Source organism: Agelaius tricolor, unplaced genomic scaffold (assembly GCF_023055355.1).
Source record: "Agelaius tricolor isolate 1412-34295 unplaced genomic scaffold, bAgeTri1.0.p SCAF_16, whole genome shotgun sequence".
NCBI classification, from domain to species: domain Eukaryota; kingdom Metazoa; phylum Chordata; class Aves; order Passeriformes; family Icteridae; genus Agelaius; species Agelaius tricolor.
In genome coordinates, this window is record NW_027269276.1 from 17,328,362 (window position 1) to 17,345,000 (window position 16,639).

The 16,639-nt window shown below is 55.0% G+C and overlaps 1 protein-coding gene across 2 annotated transcripts in view; it reads left to right on the forward strand.

The window, feature by feature from the left end:
- STRA6 (signaling receptor and transporter of retinol STRA6) overlaps positions 1-16,639 on the forward strand; it is a 37,688-nt gene that overhangs the window by 16,846 nt on the left and 4,203 nt on the right. Inside the window, exons 1-14 of one of the 2 annotated variants that reach the window (XM_071441878.1) lie at positions 135-1,715; positions 5,503-5,654; positions 6,583-6,661; positions 7,307-7,392; positions 8,165-8,319; positions 8,960-9,126; positions 9,557-9,679; positions 10,461-10,528; positions 10,622-10,698; positions 11,307-11,368; positions 12,364-12,544; positions 14,503-14,578; positions 15,627-15,760; positions 16,523-16,639. The exon at positions 16,523-16,639 is cut by the window's right edge and continues 1 nt beyond it. In XM_071441878.1, coding sequence (XP_071297979.1) covers positions 5,533-5,654; positions 6,583-6,661; positions 7,307-7,392; positions 8,165-8,319; positions 8,960-9,126; positions 9,557-9,679; positions 10,461-10,528; positions 10,622-10,698; positions 11,307-11,368; positions 12,364-12,544; positions 14,503-14,578; positions 15,627-15,760; positions 16,523-16,639 — 1,447 coding nt within the window. In that variant the 5' untranslated portion in view covers positions 135-1,715; positions 5,503-5,532. Of the gene's footprint in view, positions 1-134; positions 1,716-5,502; positions 5,655-6,582; positions 6,662-7,306; positions 7,393-8,164; positions 8,320-8,959; positions 9,127-9,556; positions 9,680-10,460; positions 10,529-10,621; positions 10,699-11,306; positions 11,369-12,363; positions 12,545-14,502; positions 14,579-15,626; positions 15,761-16,522 lie in introns of those variants that run through there. The other variant, XM_071441879.1, reaches the window with a different exon arrangement.

A 16,639-nucleotide genomic window follows, 5' to 3' on the forward strand; every position in this document is an offset into this window, starting at 1 on the left:
AAAAACCACCCTGGGAAAAGTGGGAAAAGCAAAACAAATCCCAAAGATCCCTCGGGGTCACGAGGCTCGGGCTAAAAATTCAACGGGATTTTCCGCCCGGATGAATTGTGCCGGGATTTGGCATCACGTGGGGATTTGTCCGCATTCCCGAGGTTTTTCCCCGAGCTCCGGGATTTGTGGGATGGAGGATGGGTTTGGGGCTGCTCCCGCCCTCTGGCATCCCAAAATCTTTTCCGTCCCTTTCCCACGTTCTCTGTGGGATCCCTGGGGATGATCCCAGGGTTTGGTGTTCCCGAAATCCCAAGAAATCCCAAGAAAATGGCAAGATTTGGGATTTGGGGAAAGGATCGGGCTTGGCTTTGTGCATCCTGATCCTTGTGGGCTCATCCCGATCCCTGTGGGATCATCCTGGTCTTTGAGGGCTCATCCCAATCCCTGTGGGATCATCCCTATCCTTGTGGGATCATCCTGATCTTTGTGGGCTCATCCCAATCCCTATGGGATCATCACAATCCCTGCATTCCCCCCTCCATCCCAGGGATGTTTTTCCCCAAATTCCCTTCCCAGATGTGCCAGGAGAGGCCAAATCCCAAAAACAGCTGTAGGGTTTGGGGAATTTGGGGGAAGGATCCCCGAATTCCCAAAAAATCCTAAGAAAACCATGGGATTCGGGGACAGCTTTCCCTGGATTTCGTCCCACCAAGAATGAGGGAGGTTCCCATCCCAACCCCTGTAGGATCATCCCAATCCCTGTGGGATCATCCCAATCCCTGTGCTCCCCCTCCACCCCAAGGATGTTTGGCCCCTAAATTCCCAAGAAATCCTAATAAAACCTTGGGATTTTGGGATTTAGGGGAAAGGATCGAGCTCAGATTCCCCTGCCCTTCCCCCTCCATCCCAAGGAGGTTTGGCCCCAAATTCCCAGAAAACCCCAATAAAACCTCGGGATTTTGGGGGAAAAGGATCAGGATCAGCTCCCCCTGCCCTTCCCCCTCTATCCCAAGGAGGGTTTCCCCAAAATTCCCAACAGATCCCAAAAAAACCCTCGGGATCTGGCGAAAGAATCAGGTTCAGTTCTGTCCACCCCAATCCCTGTGGGATCATCCCAGCCCCTGTGTTCCCCCTCCATCCCACGGGGGTTGGGCCCCAAATTCCCAAGAAACCCCAATAAAACCTCGGGATTTAGGGGGAAGGATCGGGATCAGCCTCCCCTGGATTTGATCCCGGTAGGAACGAGGGATGTTCCCACCCCAATCCCTGTGGGATCACCCCAGCCCCTGTGTTCCCCCTCCATCCCAGGGGGGTTCAGCCCCGAACTCCCGAAAAACCCCAGGGAATTTCTGGGATTTGGGGAAAGGATCGCGCTCCGCTCCCGCCGCTCCTCATCCCAAAGCTCCCATCCCATTCCCGACATTCCCCGTCCATCCCAGCAACTCCCAAATCCCGGGAAAGGCTCGGAGCCGCCTCCGCCCCTCAGAGCTCGGCCCCAAGCCCCGCTGGGCCGGGTTTAAATCCCTAAAGCCCCGCGCGTGGCCCCCGGCCAAGGCTCCATGGAGGGCATAAAGATCCCAAAGTTTTCCCAAAATCCCAAAGTTCCCGCAGTTCCCGGAGCCTCCGGAGCGTCCCGAGCTGCATGGCCGGGCCGGGCCGGCCTTTAGACCGAGCTTAGCAAAGCCCGGCTCTCCGGAAGGAGGGAGCGAGGGGAGAAGGAGAAGGTAAACCCGGATTTGGGGTTTTTCCCTCTTTTCCTCTCCCCCTTTTCGTGGCGTTGGGGTTGCTTCCTCTCCCGCCTCGGCTGAGAATTCCAGGGTGGGAATTTCGGGATCAAATCCTGCCCGGGGGGGGGGGGGGGGGGGGGGGTGTGCTGGAATTGCCAAAAATCCCAAAAAATTCCCAAATTCTGACCCACCCCACCCCCCCCCCCCGCCCCGAGCAGGGATTTAACCCCCAGAGGACCCAAATCCCACCCTGGGGATGCGGGAATTCCCAAAAATCCCAAATTCTGGCCCCCCTGCAGGGGTTTAACCCCCGGTTTCCTTTTTCCCGGGGGCTGCAGAATCCCAGGATGAGGAAAATCCCAAAAAATCCCAAATTCCGCTCCCCAGCAGCGCTTTCATCCCGGTTTTCTCTTCCCGGGGGGTTCTGGCATTCCAGGAACTGGAAAATCCCCCAGAAAATCCCAAATCCCATCCCCCGGCAGGAATTTCACCCCCGGTTTCCCTTTGCCTGGGGTCTCTGCCATTCCAGGATCACAGAAATCCGAAAAAAATCCCAAATTCTTCCCCCTGGCAGGGATTTCATCCTCAGAGGACCCAAATCCTGCCCGGGGGGTGTGGGAATTCCCAAAAATCCCCCAAAAATTCCACCCCCAAGCAGGGATTTCACCCAGGATCAGGATTTGGGATTCTGGGAATGGGGGAACTGCAGGGATTTGGGGGGAATTTGGGGATGGGATTGGGGGAAAATGGGAGGATGGGACTGGGAATGGGCTCAGGAATAGGGTTGGGAATAGGATTGGGGATGAGGTTGGGAATGGGGTTGGGAAGACCTGGGGCAGCTCCCGGGATTTTGGGAATGGGGGAACATGGGGGATTTTGGGGGAATTTTGGCATGGGATCAAGGAAAACGGGAATGGGGTCGGGAATGGGGTTGGGAAAAGCTGGAGCAGCTCCCGGGGCTCTAGGAATGGGGGAACTGTGGGGATTTTGGGGGAATTTTGGCATGGGATTGGGGGAGAACTGGGAATGGGGTCGGGAATGAGACTGGGAAGAGCTGGAGCAGCTCCCAGGATTCTGGGAATGGGGGAACTGTGGGGATTTTGGGGGAATTTTGGGATGGGATCAAGGAGAACAGGAATGGGGTTGGGAATGGAAATGGGATTGGGAATGGGGTTGGGAATGGGAATGGGAATGGGCTCAGGAATAGGATTGGGAATGAGGTTGGGAATGGAGTTGGGAAGACCTGGGGCAGCTCCCGGGATTTTGAGAATGGGGGAACACGGGGGATTTTGGGGTGGGATTGGGAATGGGGGGGTTGGGAACAGAATTGGGAACGGAGCTGGGAATGGGGTCAGGAATGGGATTGGGAAAAAGCTCCTCAGTCCCTTGGGACGGTCCCGGAATCTCTGTGCAGTCTCTGGGATGTCTGTGGGGTTTGGAGAGCTCTGGGGCTGCTTTTCCAGAGGCTTTTCCCAAAAAATAAAACCAACTGGGAGAGGCTTCCGAGGGTTCGGGAGCTCCGTCCCTTTGTTCCCACAGCGATTTTGGGATCGTTTTGGGGCCGGATCCGCGAGTTTGGGGTCTCCTGGGGGGTGCTGGGGTGGTGGGGTCTGATCCTAAATCCACTTCTGGGATTTGCAGGGATCAGGATTGGGAATTAAGAGCAATCCTGATGATCCAACCCCCCTAACCCCCCCAGCCCAAGAATTCCCTGGAAAACCCTGGAATGAAATTTGGATCATTTTGATTAAAAACTGGATTGGGATCAGGGAATTCCCTCCTGGATCCCCTTTCCCCTTCCCAGTTTTATTCCAGGAGTTCCCTCAAGGATCAATTTTCCATTCCCAATTTTATTCTGGGAATTCCTTCCTGGATCCCATTCCCAGTTTTATTTTGGGATCTGGGAATTCCCTCCAGATCCCCTTTCCTTTTCCTGTTTTATTCTGGATCCCCTTTTTCCCTTCCTGGTTTAGTTCCAGGAATTGGGAATTCCCTCCTGGATCCTTTTCCCCTTCCCGGTTTTATTCCAGAATCTGGGAATTCCCTCCTGGACCCCTCTCCCATTCCTGGTTTTATTCTGGATCCCCTTTTCCCACTCCCACTTTCATTCCGGCATCTGGGAATTCCCTCCTGGATCCTCTTTTCCCCTTCCCGGTTTTGTTCTGGGAATTCCCTCCAGGATCCCATTCCCGGTTTTATCCCGGATCCCGAAGTTCCCGGGAGCCGGGGGTGGGGGATGGGCGGGAGTTTCATGGAGCGCTCCAAGGTCGCGGGAGGAGCGGCGGGATCGGATTCCAAGGAAAACGCGGGAGCTGGGAAGGGCCCGGCCGGGAATGCGGATCCCGCTGGGATCTTGGCGTTCCCGCCTCTTTTTTTGGGGGTTTTGGCATCAGGAAGGAGCTGAGGGATCCAATTCTATGGGGGGGACAATTCCCGGGGCGCGCCAGAGGCGCAAAATCAGGGAAATTTTGGAATGAGCCCTTCCAGAAAATCGGGAATGAGGCCTTCCCTAAAAATCAGGAATGAGCCTGCCTGGAAATCAGGAATGAGCCTTTCCCTGTGTGGGAAAATCGAGAATGAGGCTGAAAAAAATCGGGAACTCCCAAATCCCAATCCCAAATCCCAAATCCCAAAGCCCATTTCCAAATCCCACACCCCATTCCCGATTCCCAAAGCCCATTCCCAAACCCAAATGCCATTCCCAAATCCCACAGCCCATTCCCAATTCCCAAAGCCCATTCCCAGCTCCCAAACCCAGGATGGGATTTGGGAGGGGATCTGGCATTGCTGCAATCCCAAACTGGGATTTGGGATTTGTGGGATCCCAAATTGGGATTTAGGATTGGTTTGAGAATGGGCCTTGGGATGGGGTTTGGAGTTTGGGAATGGAGTTTGGGATGGGATTTGGGATTGCTAGGATCCCAAACTGGGATTTGGGATCACCCTGACAGGGACCGTGGAGGGGGCGGGCTCTGATTCCCGGCGGATTTTTGGGAAGGGAGGCACAAATCCCAAATTTTCCATCCCGATCCTGAGGGAATTGCAGCGCTGGAGCAGAGCCAGCCCCCGCTGTCCCCTGGCGGCCCTGGGGACATCCCCGAGCCGCGTCCCCAAATCCCAGGGTGACCCTGGCGCTGCTCCCGCTGTCCCCTGGGGACACTGGGGAGGGACATTCCCGCGCTGCTCCCGGGGTGTCCCCAGGCCCCTCGGGTGGCATTTGGGGACTTTTTGGGGTTTTCCCGGCGCCAAACGGGTCCGGAATTCCCGGCGTGGCGCTGGGGACGGTTCCCGGGCACTTTGGGGACAGCGCCGCTGCCCCTCCCCCCCGCGACCTTCGCGCCGCTTTTCCATCTCCGAGAATTCCCAAGAAAACCCAAACAAAGGCGGGATCGGCTCCAGAGCCTCGGGAGCGGCCCCGCCCCGGCTGCGGGAACAGCGAGGATCAGCTGGGAATTGGGATCGGAGCCGCTTTTCCCGGCTTTTTTCCCACTTTTCTCGGAATTTTCTCCACCTCTTTCCCACTTTTCCAGCCCTCATCCCGCTTTTCCCAGCGTTTTTCTCACTTCTCCAGTCCCTATCCCACTTTGCCCCATTTTTCCCACTTTTCCTGGTGTTTTTCCCGCTTTTCTCATCATTTTCCCATTTCCCGGAGTTTTTCCCTCTTTTCCCCATATTTTCCCCTCTTTCCCCAGCTTTTTTCCCACTTTCCCATTATTTTTCCCACCTTCCTGGGGTTTTTCCCACTTTTCCAGCATTTTTCCCGGGGTTTTTCCCGCTTTTTCAGCTGCAGGGGTCCCAGGGGGAAGGGGCAGCCATGGCCCCCAACGGCTCCGTGGGATTTCGGGATTCCCCCCTGGAGCCGGGAATTTTCCTGGATGAGGATTTGGGATCCGACTGGTACATCTACGAATCCACGGAGTCTGCACCCCACGATGAGTGAGTGGCCCTAAAATGTCCCCAGAATGTCCCCAAAAGTGTCCCCAATAATGTCCCCAAAATGTCTCCAAAGTGTCCCCAAAATGTTCCAAATACTTCCCTAAAAGTGGCCCCAAAAATGTCCCTAAAATGTCCCCAATATTTCACTAAAAGTGGCCCCCAAAATATCCCCAAAAATTCCCCAAAATAGCCCCAAAATATCCCCAAAACTGTCCCTAAAATGTCCCCCCAAAAGTCCCCAAAACACCCCCAAAATGTCCCAAAAATATTCCCAAAATGTCCCCAAAAATGTCCCCAAAAGTGGCCCCAAAATGTCTCCAGAATATCCCTAAAATGTCCGCAAAATGTCCCCCAAATGGCCCAAAATATCCCCAAAATATTCCTAGAGTGTCCCCAAAATGTCCCCCAAAATATTCCCAAAATGTCCCTAAGTGTCCATTCCCTGAGTTTTGGACCCTCTAAAAATCCTGGAATTTTTGGTCATTCCCGGATTTATTCCTGGATTTTTGGCCCTGGAATTTTTGGGGCTGTCCCTGTCATTCCCAGATTTATTCCCATCAAAATCTGGGATTTTTCCCATTTTCCCAACCCTTTTAGGATTAATCCCACCCAAATCTGTGATTATCCCATTTTTCCATCATTTTCTTGGCCTTTTTAGGGCTAAACCCAAATATGGGATTTTTCCTGTTTTTCCCAGGCTTCCCAGCCCTTTTAGGGTTAATCCCACCCAAATCTGGGATTTTCCCATTTCCCATCATTTTTTCCAACCCTTTAGGGTTAAACCCACCAAAATCCAGGATTTCTCCCATTTTTCCATCATTTTTCCGGCCCTTTAGGTTTAAATCCACCCAAATCTGGGATTTTTCCCATTTTCCCAGCCCTTTTAGGATTAAACCCACCCAAATCCAGGATTTTTCCATTTTTCCAGCCTTTTTCCCGACGCCATCCCGGAATGCCACCCCACAATCTCCCCCCACATGTACCACACCATCATGGCTCCCATTTCCGTGAGTATCCACCCCAAAATCCCCATCCCCGCCCCAAAATTCCCGGGGAAACCCAAATCCCACATCCCCACGTTCCATTCCCATTCATCTTGGATGGATTTTCCCGCCTAAACCATCCCGGAATTCCTGGATTTGTGGGAGTTCGCTTCCCTGTGGGACAAGAACTCCAAAGCTCCTCCCAAATCATTCCCGGAACCCCTTTCCATGGGTTTATGGGATTTCCATGGGATTCCCATCATTCCCAGGTCTCTTTCTCATGGATTTATAGGGTTTTCATGAGGATCCCACCACTCCCAGGGCCCCTTTTTGGTAGATTTATGGGATTCCCATCATTCCCACCATTCCCAGGTCTCTTTCCCGCCTCCATGGGATTCCCGTCATTCCCAGGACCCCCTTTCCATGGATTTATGGGGTCTCCATGGGATTCCCATCATTCCCAGAACCCTTTTCCATGGATTCATGAGGTCTCCATGAGGATCCCATCATTCCCATCATTCCCAGGTCTCTTTTCCATAGATTTATAGGGTTTCCATGGGGTTCCCATCACTCCCATCATTCCCAGGACCTTTTCCATGGATTTATGGGATCTCCATGGGGTTCCCAGCACTCCAGGACCCTTTTCCATGGATTTCCATCCCGTTCCAGCTGGCCGTGATTGTGGCCTTGTCCTTCCTGGTCAAGCGCCGCCGGCTCCACCTGAGCTGCTGGAACGGCGTCCCGGGATTGCTCAGGTATGGAATTCCCAAAATCCTGCTGATCCCTCCCTAGAAAGGGCTCAGAATTCCCAAAATCTCCTCCCTAGAAAGGGCTCAGAATTCCCAAAATCCCCTTGCTGCAAAGGGCTGGGAATTCCTAAATCCCTCCCTGAAAAAGACCTGGAATTCCCAAAATCCTGCTGATCCCACCCTGGAAATAGTTCAGAATTCCCAAAATCCCCTCCATGGAAAGGACTCGTAATTCCCAAACCCTGCTGATCCTTCCTTGGAAAGCACTAGGAATTCCCAAGTCCCCTCCCTGGAAACAACTCAGAATTCCCAAATCCCATCCCTGCAAAGGGCTCGGAATTCCCAAAGTCCCCTCCCTGGGAAGGAGTGGGAATTCTCAAAATCCCATTCCTGCAGAGAGCTCAGAATTCCCAAAATGCCCTCCATGGAAAGGAGTGGGAATTCCCAAAATCCCTCCCTGGGGAGACCTCAGAAATCTGAAAATCCAATCCTTGGAGAGGACCCAGAATTCCCAAAACCCGTCCTCAGAAACAACTCGGAATTCCCAAATCCCCTCCCTGGGAAGGGCTCAGAAATCCCACAGTCCCTCCCTGGGAAGGAGCGGGAATTCCCAAAATCCCTCCCTGGAAAGTGCTCAGAATTAAAAAATCCCCACCCTGGAAAGACCTCGGAGATCTGAAATCCCATCCTTGGGGAGGACCCGGAATTCCCCAGATCCCTCCCTGGGAAGGGCTCAGAATTCCCGCAGTCCCTCCCCGGGCATTCCCGACCGTTGCAGCCCCGGGAATCTGCTGGAGCAGGACGGGCACCGCGCCGTGGCCGCGGCGGTGCTGGCGCTGCTCTGCTCCGAGCTCTGCCGGCTGCTGCTGGACCCGCACCCGCTGCCGCTGCTGCCGCCCTCGGGGACACCCACGGGGACACCCACGGCCCGCGGTGAGACACGGAGCGCCCTCAGCCCAGCCAGGGAGCGCTCGGAGATCCCAAATCCCCACCTGGGAAGGGCTCTGAATTCCAAGATGGCACCCCTGGAGGACCCAAAATCCCCACCTGGGAAGCGCTCAGAGTTCCCAAATCCCCACCTGGAAAGGGGTCAGAGTTCCCAAATCCTCACCCCACAAAGGGCTCGGAATTCCCAAAATCCCCACTCTGGGAAGGGCTCAGAATTCCCAAAATCCCCACCTGGAAAGGGCTCTTCAGTGCCAGGGAAGAATTCCCAAATCCCCACCTGGGAAGGGCTCACAATTCCCAAATCCCCACCCCAACCAAAGGCTCCGAATTCCCAAATCCCCATCCCTGGGAAGGGCTCAGAATTCCCAAATCCCCACTCTGGGAAGGGCTCAGAATCCCCAAATCCCCATCCCTGGGAAGGGCTGGCTGGGCTGGTGGCAGTGACCCTGTGTCCCTGGGGCAGTGGCAGTGTCCCCTGGGTGGTGGCCGTGTCCCAGGGCGGTGCCAGTGTCCCTGGAGTGGTGCCAGCGTCCCAGGGCAGTGTCCCAGGGTGTCCCAGGCTGGCATGTCCCCCCGTCCCCGGTGCCATCAGTGTCCCTGCTGACGCTGCGCTGTCGCTGTGCAGAGTTCTGGAAGGTTCTGGCCCTGCTCTATTTCCCGGCGCTCTACTCGCCCCTGCTGGCCTGCGCTGGCCCCCGGCACCGCCTGGGCTACGCCGCGGGGACGCTGCTGGCCTGGGGACACTGCGGGGCGCAGGCCTGGCACCGCGCACAGTGTCCCCTGGCACCCAAGGTGGGTGGCACCGCGCAGGTGTGGCTTCCTGGGGTGGCTCTGAGGGGTCTTGGCTCCCTTGTCACCTCCTGGGGTGGCCCCAAGGCCGGGAAAAGGGCAGCAAGGTGGCCCAAAGTGGAGGTGGCTTCCTGGAGTGGCCCTGAGGTGCTGTGGCTCCCTGGCCAGCCCCCAGGGTGTCCCTGCAGTGTCCCCTGGCTGGGCTGGTGGCAGTGACCCTGTGTCCATGTCCCCAGGGTGGTGGCAGTGTCCCCAGAGCAGTGGCAGTGTCCCCAGGGTGGTGGCAATGTTCCTGGGGTGGTGGCAGTGATGCGGTGTCCCCAGGGCGGTGGCAGTGACCCTATGTCCCTGGGGGTGGTGGCAGTGACCCAGGGGTGGTGGCAGTGACCCCGTGTGCCCAGGGTGGTGGCAGTGACCCCGTGTCCCCGCGCAGATCCACCGGCTGTACTCGCTGCTGTCCCATGTCCCCGTGCTGCTGTCCCTGTCCCTGCTCAGCCTCTGGTACCCGGCGCAGCTCCTGCGCAGCCTCCGGAACGGGGACAGCCCCGAGCCGCAGGTACGGACACGGGAACTCGGGATCGGGATCGGGATCAGGATTGGGATCGGGATTGGGATCAGGACCAGAACTGAGAACAGGATAAGGATTGGGATCAAGATCAGGATCGGGATTGAGAGTCTGACTGGGATCGGGATCATGATTGGTATTGAACCTGATTGGGATCGGGATTGGGATCAGCACCGGGATCTCCGTGTTTTGCCCTCCCAGCTCTGCTGCCGGGGGTGCTCCGTTGCTATCCTGGGATTGGTTTGGGATTAGAATTGGGATCGGGATCTCCGTGCATTCCCCTCCTGGCCCTGCCGCTGGGGTTCTCCGTTGCTATCCTGGGACTGGGTTTGGGATTGGGATTGGGATTGGGATCAGGATCTCCACATGTTCCCCCCACCCTGCTGGGGGTTCTCCGTTGCTGTCCCCACACCAGCAGCGGGGTCAGGAAATTCCTTTGGGATAAATCCCTTACACAAGAGGCTCCCGCCATCAATGGCTCCGTTCAGGCTGGCTCCAGGCTCTCCTCATTTTCCCAGATAATCCCCGGAGCTCGGAGCTTTGTTGGGAAGAGAGGAGGGAAAAGAGGGAAAGGCCTGAGGTGACCCCTCATGGGGGAATGAGGGATCCCACAGGGGTTTGGGAACATAATCCCACTTTATTCCCACTTTTCCATACCAACACCGCACATTCCGTATGTTGGCCCGGGCTCGGGAATTCCTGTCGGGATACGCCCGGGATGAGGGGGTGGCCAGGGCAGTTCTGCCCCCCCAAATCCATCCGTTATGCCCAGATTTCCGGGAAAAGCTATTACAGGAAGTACCTCAAGGCCCTGCTGTCCAAGCGGGACCAGAAAGGGAGGTAAGGATGGAAATTCCCATTTCCGGCAAATCCCATTCCCGGCAAATCCCATTGCCCAAGATGGGGAATGTCACCCTCTCCCACCTCCCGCAGCTCCGTCAAGATTGATGAGAGCCTCGGCTCCCGGATCCGCTCCTACCTGCTCTCCTACATCTACATTCCCGAGGAAGGTGAGCACCTGGAAAATTCCATGGAATCTAGCAACGGTTGGGTTTGGGATTTATGGATAAGCCAGGCCATTCCCAAAATCCTGGGTTGCTCCAAGCCCTGTCCAACCTGGCCTGGCTTGGAGCCCAAATCCAGCCGTGCTTGAGGCAGGGATCCACAAATCCATGGAAAGGGGGTCCTGGGAATGATGGGAGTGATGGGAATCCCAAGGAGGCCACATAAATCCATGGAATTACGGGAAACCCATGGAGGCCCCATAAATCCATGGAAAAGAGACCTGGGAATGATGGGAAACCCATGGAGGCCCCATCTCCATGGAAAAGGGGTCCTGGGAAAGATGGGATCCTCATGGAGGTCCCATAAATCCATGGAAGGGAATTGTCCTGCATGGAGGGGGTGAAATCCTGGGAATGCAGAGCCATTCCCATCCATGAAGGGGGCAGGGAATATCCCAAGTTTCCATGGAAAAGCAGGGCGGACCCATCCATCCATTCCCGACTCTGCATCCCAGCAGGAATTCCCTGTGGAAATCCCATTCCAAAGGGTGCTCCCTTTGCTGGGTGTACCCTGATCCTGCTCCACCACCCCAAATTCCCAATTTTCCCTCCAGGATTCCGGATCCCGCTGAAGCTGGTGGTGTCCATCACCGTGGCCGTCATCGCCGTCTACCAGGTGACATTCCCGGAGGATCCTGGGGGTCACCCGGGAATGGCATTAAAATTCCTTCTGGAATTCCACACTCACGAAAATCCCAAAATCCTGTAGGATCCCAGCTGTAAATTGCTAAATCCTGTGGGATCCAAGCCCTAAATCCCAGAATTCTGTGGGATCCCAGCCGTAAATTCCTAAATCCCACAGGATCCCAGCCGTACATCCTGTAATCCTGCGGGATCCGTGCCATAAATCCTGCAGGATCTGGGCTGTAAATTCCTAAATCCTGTGGGATCCAAGCCATAATAACCAAAATCCCGTGGGATTTGAGCCCTAAATCACATGGGATCCCAGCTGTAAATCCCAAAATCCTGTGTGATTTGAGCTGTAAATCCTGCGGGATCCCAGCTGTAAATCCTGAAATCCTGTTGGATCTGAGCAGTAAATCCCAAAATCCCACAGGATTTGAGCCATAAATCCCACACGGTCCAAGCCGTAAATCCCAAAATCCTCTGAGATCCGAGTGTTAAATCCCATGAAATTTGAGCCATAAATCCCTAAATCCTGTGGGATCTGAGCCATAAATGCTGAAATCTTGTAGGATCTGACCATAAATCCTGAAATCCCATGTGATCCAAGCTGTGAATCCGGAAATCCTGCGGGATGTGAGCCATAAATCCTGTGGGATCCGAGCCATAAATCCCAAAATCCCACGAGATCTGAGCTGTAAATTCCTAAATCCTGTGGGATCCAAGCTGTAAATTCTGAAATCCCATGGGATCCATGCCATAAATCCCTAAATACTGTGGGATCTGAGACATAAATCCCATGGGATCCAAGCCATAAGTCCTGAAATCCTGCAGGATCCAACCATGAATCACGAAATCCCATGGGATTTGAGCTGTAAGTCCCTCAGGATCCGAGCCTCAAATCCCAAAATCTCGCGGGATCTGAGCCGTAAATCCCAAAATCCCGGGGGATCCGAGCGGGCGCTGAGGCGTCCCCGTGTCCCGCAGGTGGCCGTGCTGCTGCTGGTGGCCGTGGTGCCCACGCTGCGCATTGTCCGGGCGGGGATGACCAAGGACGTGGTGGTGCTGCTGGTGCAGTTCGGGCTGGTGCCCTCGCAGGGCGCGGCCGTGCCCGGGGACCTGGAGCAGGAGCTGCGCACGGCCCGGCACTTCCTGTGGGCCCTGGAAGGTGCAGCCACAGCCCCAGCCCCATCCCGATCATGATAATGATCACAATCATAATCCCAGTCACAATCCTGATCCCAATCCCGATCACGATCCCAATCCTGATCACAATCCCAATCCCAATGCCAATACCGATCCCGATCATGATCACAATCACAATCCCAGTCACAATCCAGATCACGATCCCAAACCCGATCACGATCCTGATCTCAGTCCCAATCCAGATTCTGATCCTGATCCCAGTCCCCATCCAGATCCAGATCCCAATACTGATCACTATCTCAATCCTGATCACGATCACAATCATGATCCCAGTCCCAATCCAAATCCTGATCCCAATCCTGATCCCAATCCCAGTCCCAATCCAGATCCCAATCCTGATCACGATCACGATTACAATCCCAATCCAAATCCCAATCCCAATCCAGATCCCGCTACCAATCCCAATCCCGATCCCAGCTGGATCAATGCTCCAATCCAAATCCTGATCCCAATCCTGATCCCAATCCCAGTCCCAATCCAGATCCCAATCCCGATCACGATCACGATTACAATCCCAATCCAAATCCCAATCCCAATCCAGATCCCGCTACCAATCCCAATCCCGATCCCAGCTGGATCAATGCTCCAGAGGGGATTCCAGAGGGATTTCCTGAGGATTCCCTGCCTGGAGGATGACATGGGGTGGATTGCAGGGGGTGAATTCCAGGGGGATTTTGGGAGGATTCCTCACCTGGAAAATGAGATTGGGTGGATTCCAGAGGGATTTCCAGAAGAATCCTTGCCTGGAGGATGGAACTGGGAGGATTCCAGAGGGATTTTGGGAGGATTCCAGGGGCATTTCCAGAGGATTCCTGGCCCAGAGAACAGGATGGGGCAGATTCCAGAAGGATTTCCAGAAGATTCCCTGCCCAGTGGAAGGGACAAGGAGGATTCCAGAGGGATTGTGGAGGATTCCCCACCTGAAGGATGGGATGGGGGCAAATTCTGGGGGATTTTGGGAGGATTCCCCACCTGGAGCCTGGGACCGGGAGGATTCCAGAAGAATTTTGGGAGGATGGGATGTGGAGGATTCCAGGGGGATGTGGGGAAGATTCCTGGCCCAGGGGATGGGATGGGGCCGAATCCAGGGGGATTTTGGGAGTGGATGGCAGGGATTGGGCGGATTCCAGCGGGATTTTGGGAGCAGCTGGCAGGGATGGGGCTGTGCCAGGCTGGCGCGTGCCAAGGTGGGAAGAGACTCCGGGAAAAGCCATTGGGAAGAGCCAGAGGGAAGAGCCGGAGGGAAGAGCTGGCAGCAGATGCTGCAGGCTTGGAAATGTGCTGGAAGCGAACAGATGGGCCTGGATCCCTGGAGAGTGGAAATCCTTGGATGGGGGATGAGGGAAGAGCAGGGAAGAAGGAAGAAAAGGGATCAGGGAATTCCAAGGATCAGGGAAATTCAGGGATCAAGGAATTTCAGGGATCAAGGAATTCTAAGGATCAGGGAATAGCAGGGATCAGGGAATTTCAGGGATCAGGGAATAGAGATGAAGGCATAGCAGGGCTGAGGGAATTTCAAGGATGAGAGAATTCCCAGGATAAAGGAATTCCAGGGATCAGGAAATTCCAGGGATAAAGGAAGAGCAGGGATCCTTCCTTGGGATCCCACCAGCTCCAGGGAGGATTTCTGGGGCTTTTCCTGGATCCCCAAACCTCTCTCATCCCATTTTTTCCCTCCTCCCTCTTTCCCGCAGATCCTCTTTCCCAAGACCCCCATCCCAGCTCGCTCCAGGGATTTTCCTGGATTTCCCCCCCCCCCCCCACCAGGAGCTGAAGGTGGGAGTGGCAAAAGGGGAAACTGAGGCACAACGCGAATCCCAATGTTTCTGTCCTCAACCCCAAGGCGCAATTCCCAGCAAAATCCTGCTCCCGGAATTATTCCCAACCCCAAATCCAGGGCTTTTTCCCGTTTTTCCGCAGTGTGCTACATCTGCTCGCTGGTGCTGTGCTGCCTGCTCACCTGCGCCATGCTGCTCCGCAGCCTCGGCATGCACAGGTGGGGCCGGCCCCGCTCCCGCCAGTCCCAGCCCCGGGATTCCCATTCCCAACGTTTCTATTCCTGATATCCCCAGTCCCATTCCCAATATTCCCTCTCCCGATGTCCCCATCCCCATTCCCCATGTCCCCACGTCCATTCCCAAAGTCCCTGGCCCCATTCCCAGTATTCCCATCATCATTCCCAATGTTCCTATTCCTGATATCCCTGTCCCCATTCCCGATATTCCCAGCCCCATTCCCGATGTTCCCAGGCCCATCCCCGATGTCCCTGTCCCCTTTCCCAATGTTCCCATTCCCGATTTCCCCATCCCCATTCCCGATGTCCCCATTCCCATTCCCAATATTCCCATCCCCATTCCTGATGTCCCCATGCTCATTCCCAATGTCCCTGGCCCCATTCCCAATATTCCCATCATCATTCCTAATGTTCCCATTCCCGATTCCCAATATTCCAATCCCCATTCCCAATATTCCCAGCCCCATTCCCAATGCCCCCATTCCTGATGTTCCCAGGCCTGTTCCCGATGTCCCTGCCCCCATTCCTGATGTCCCCATCCCAATTCCCAATATTCCCATCCCCATACCCAATAGCCCCACTTTCAATGTCCCCATCCCCATTCCCAATGACCCTGGCTCCATTCCCAATGTTTCCATCTCCATTCCTGATATTCCCATTCCCAGTATTCCCTGCCCCCATTCCCGATGTCCCTACCCCCATTTCCGATGTTCCCATTCCCAATGTCTCCATCATCATTCCCAATGTTCCCAGCCCCATTCCCGATGTCCCTGTTCCCTTTCCCAGTGCTCCCATTCCCAATGTTCCCAGCCCCATTCCCGACGTCCCTGTCCCCATTCCCCGTGTTCCCATTCCTGATACCCCCATCCCCATTCCCAATGTCCCTGGCCCCATTCCCAGTGTTGCCAAACCCATGCCCAATGTTCCTATTCCCAATATCCCCATTCCCAATGTCCCCGCCTCCATTCCCAATATTCCTGCTCCCATTCCCGATGTCCCCGGCCCCATTCCCGGGCCGTTTTCCCTCCAGGTCCAACCTGCGGGCGCTGTACCAGGGCGCCGTGCTGGACGTGTTTTCCAAGGCCCACATCCTGCGGCCTTCCCGGGAATCCCTCGTCTGCTGGATGGCCTTCTCCAGCTTCCAGGCGGCCTTCGCCTGCCTGGGTAACAGGACTTTGGGATCACGGGATGGGCATCCTGATTTTCCTAAGGATTAAGCAGCAATTCCCCATTTTTGTCCCATTTTCAAGAGGGTTTTCAACCCCCTTTCCTCAAATGGAATCTGGCGGATTTTGGGAACATCGGATGGTTGGGAATTGGGAGAAACTGGAAAAAAATTGGAAAAACTGTAAAAAAAATCAGAAAAATTGGGTTGGGAATTCAAAGAGAAGGAAGGGATGGGATGATGCCTAGGTGACGGAATTTTGGGATCATGGGGTGGACATCCTGATTTTCTTAAGGATTAAGCAGCAGTTCCCAGAAGGGTTTTTAGCTCCCTTTCCTCAAACAGGATCTGGAGGGTTTTGGGAACACCAGATGATTGGGAATCAGGAAAAAACTGGAAAAATAATTGGAAAAAAATGGGTTGGGAATTCAAAGAGGAGGAAGGGGTGGGATGATGCCTGGGTTTGGCTTGATCCCAAATATTTGGGTGGGAAAAGCTGTGGAAGCCTCTGGTCCTCAGCGCAGTCTGGGGGCTCCTCGTCCCCATCCCAGCCTGGATCATCCTGGGAATGGGGAGGGGAACCCCAAAAAGAGGGAAAATCTTCACCCCCAGGAACTGTGGGGACAACCACTTGGGAATGCAGGCTTGGTTTTGGGAACTGGTGGGGTTTTTATGGAATTGTCGGGAAAGCCCTGTGCAGGGATCTGGGGAATGAGAGCTGTTGTTCCATCCCGGATTCCCGCTCCGTGTTCCCATTCCAGGTCTCCTGATCCAGCAGGTGATTTTCTTCCTCTGCTTCGTGGCCTTCACCTTCCTGGTGGTGATCCCACTCCAGCTCGGCACCAGCTCCCCGCTCTTCGGGATCATCCGGAACATGT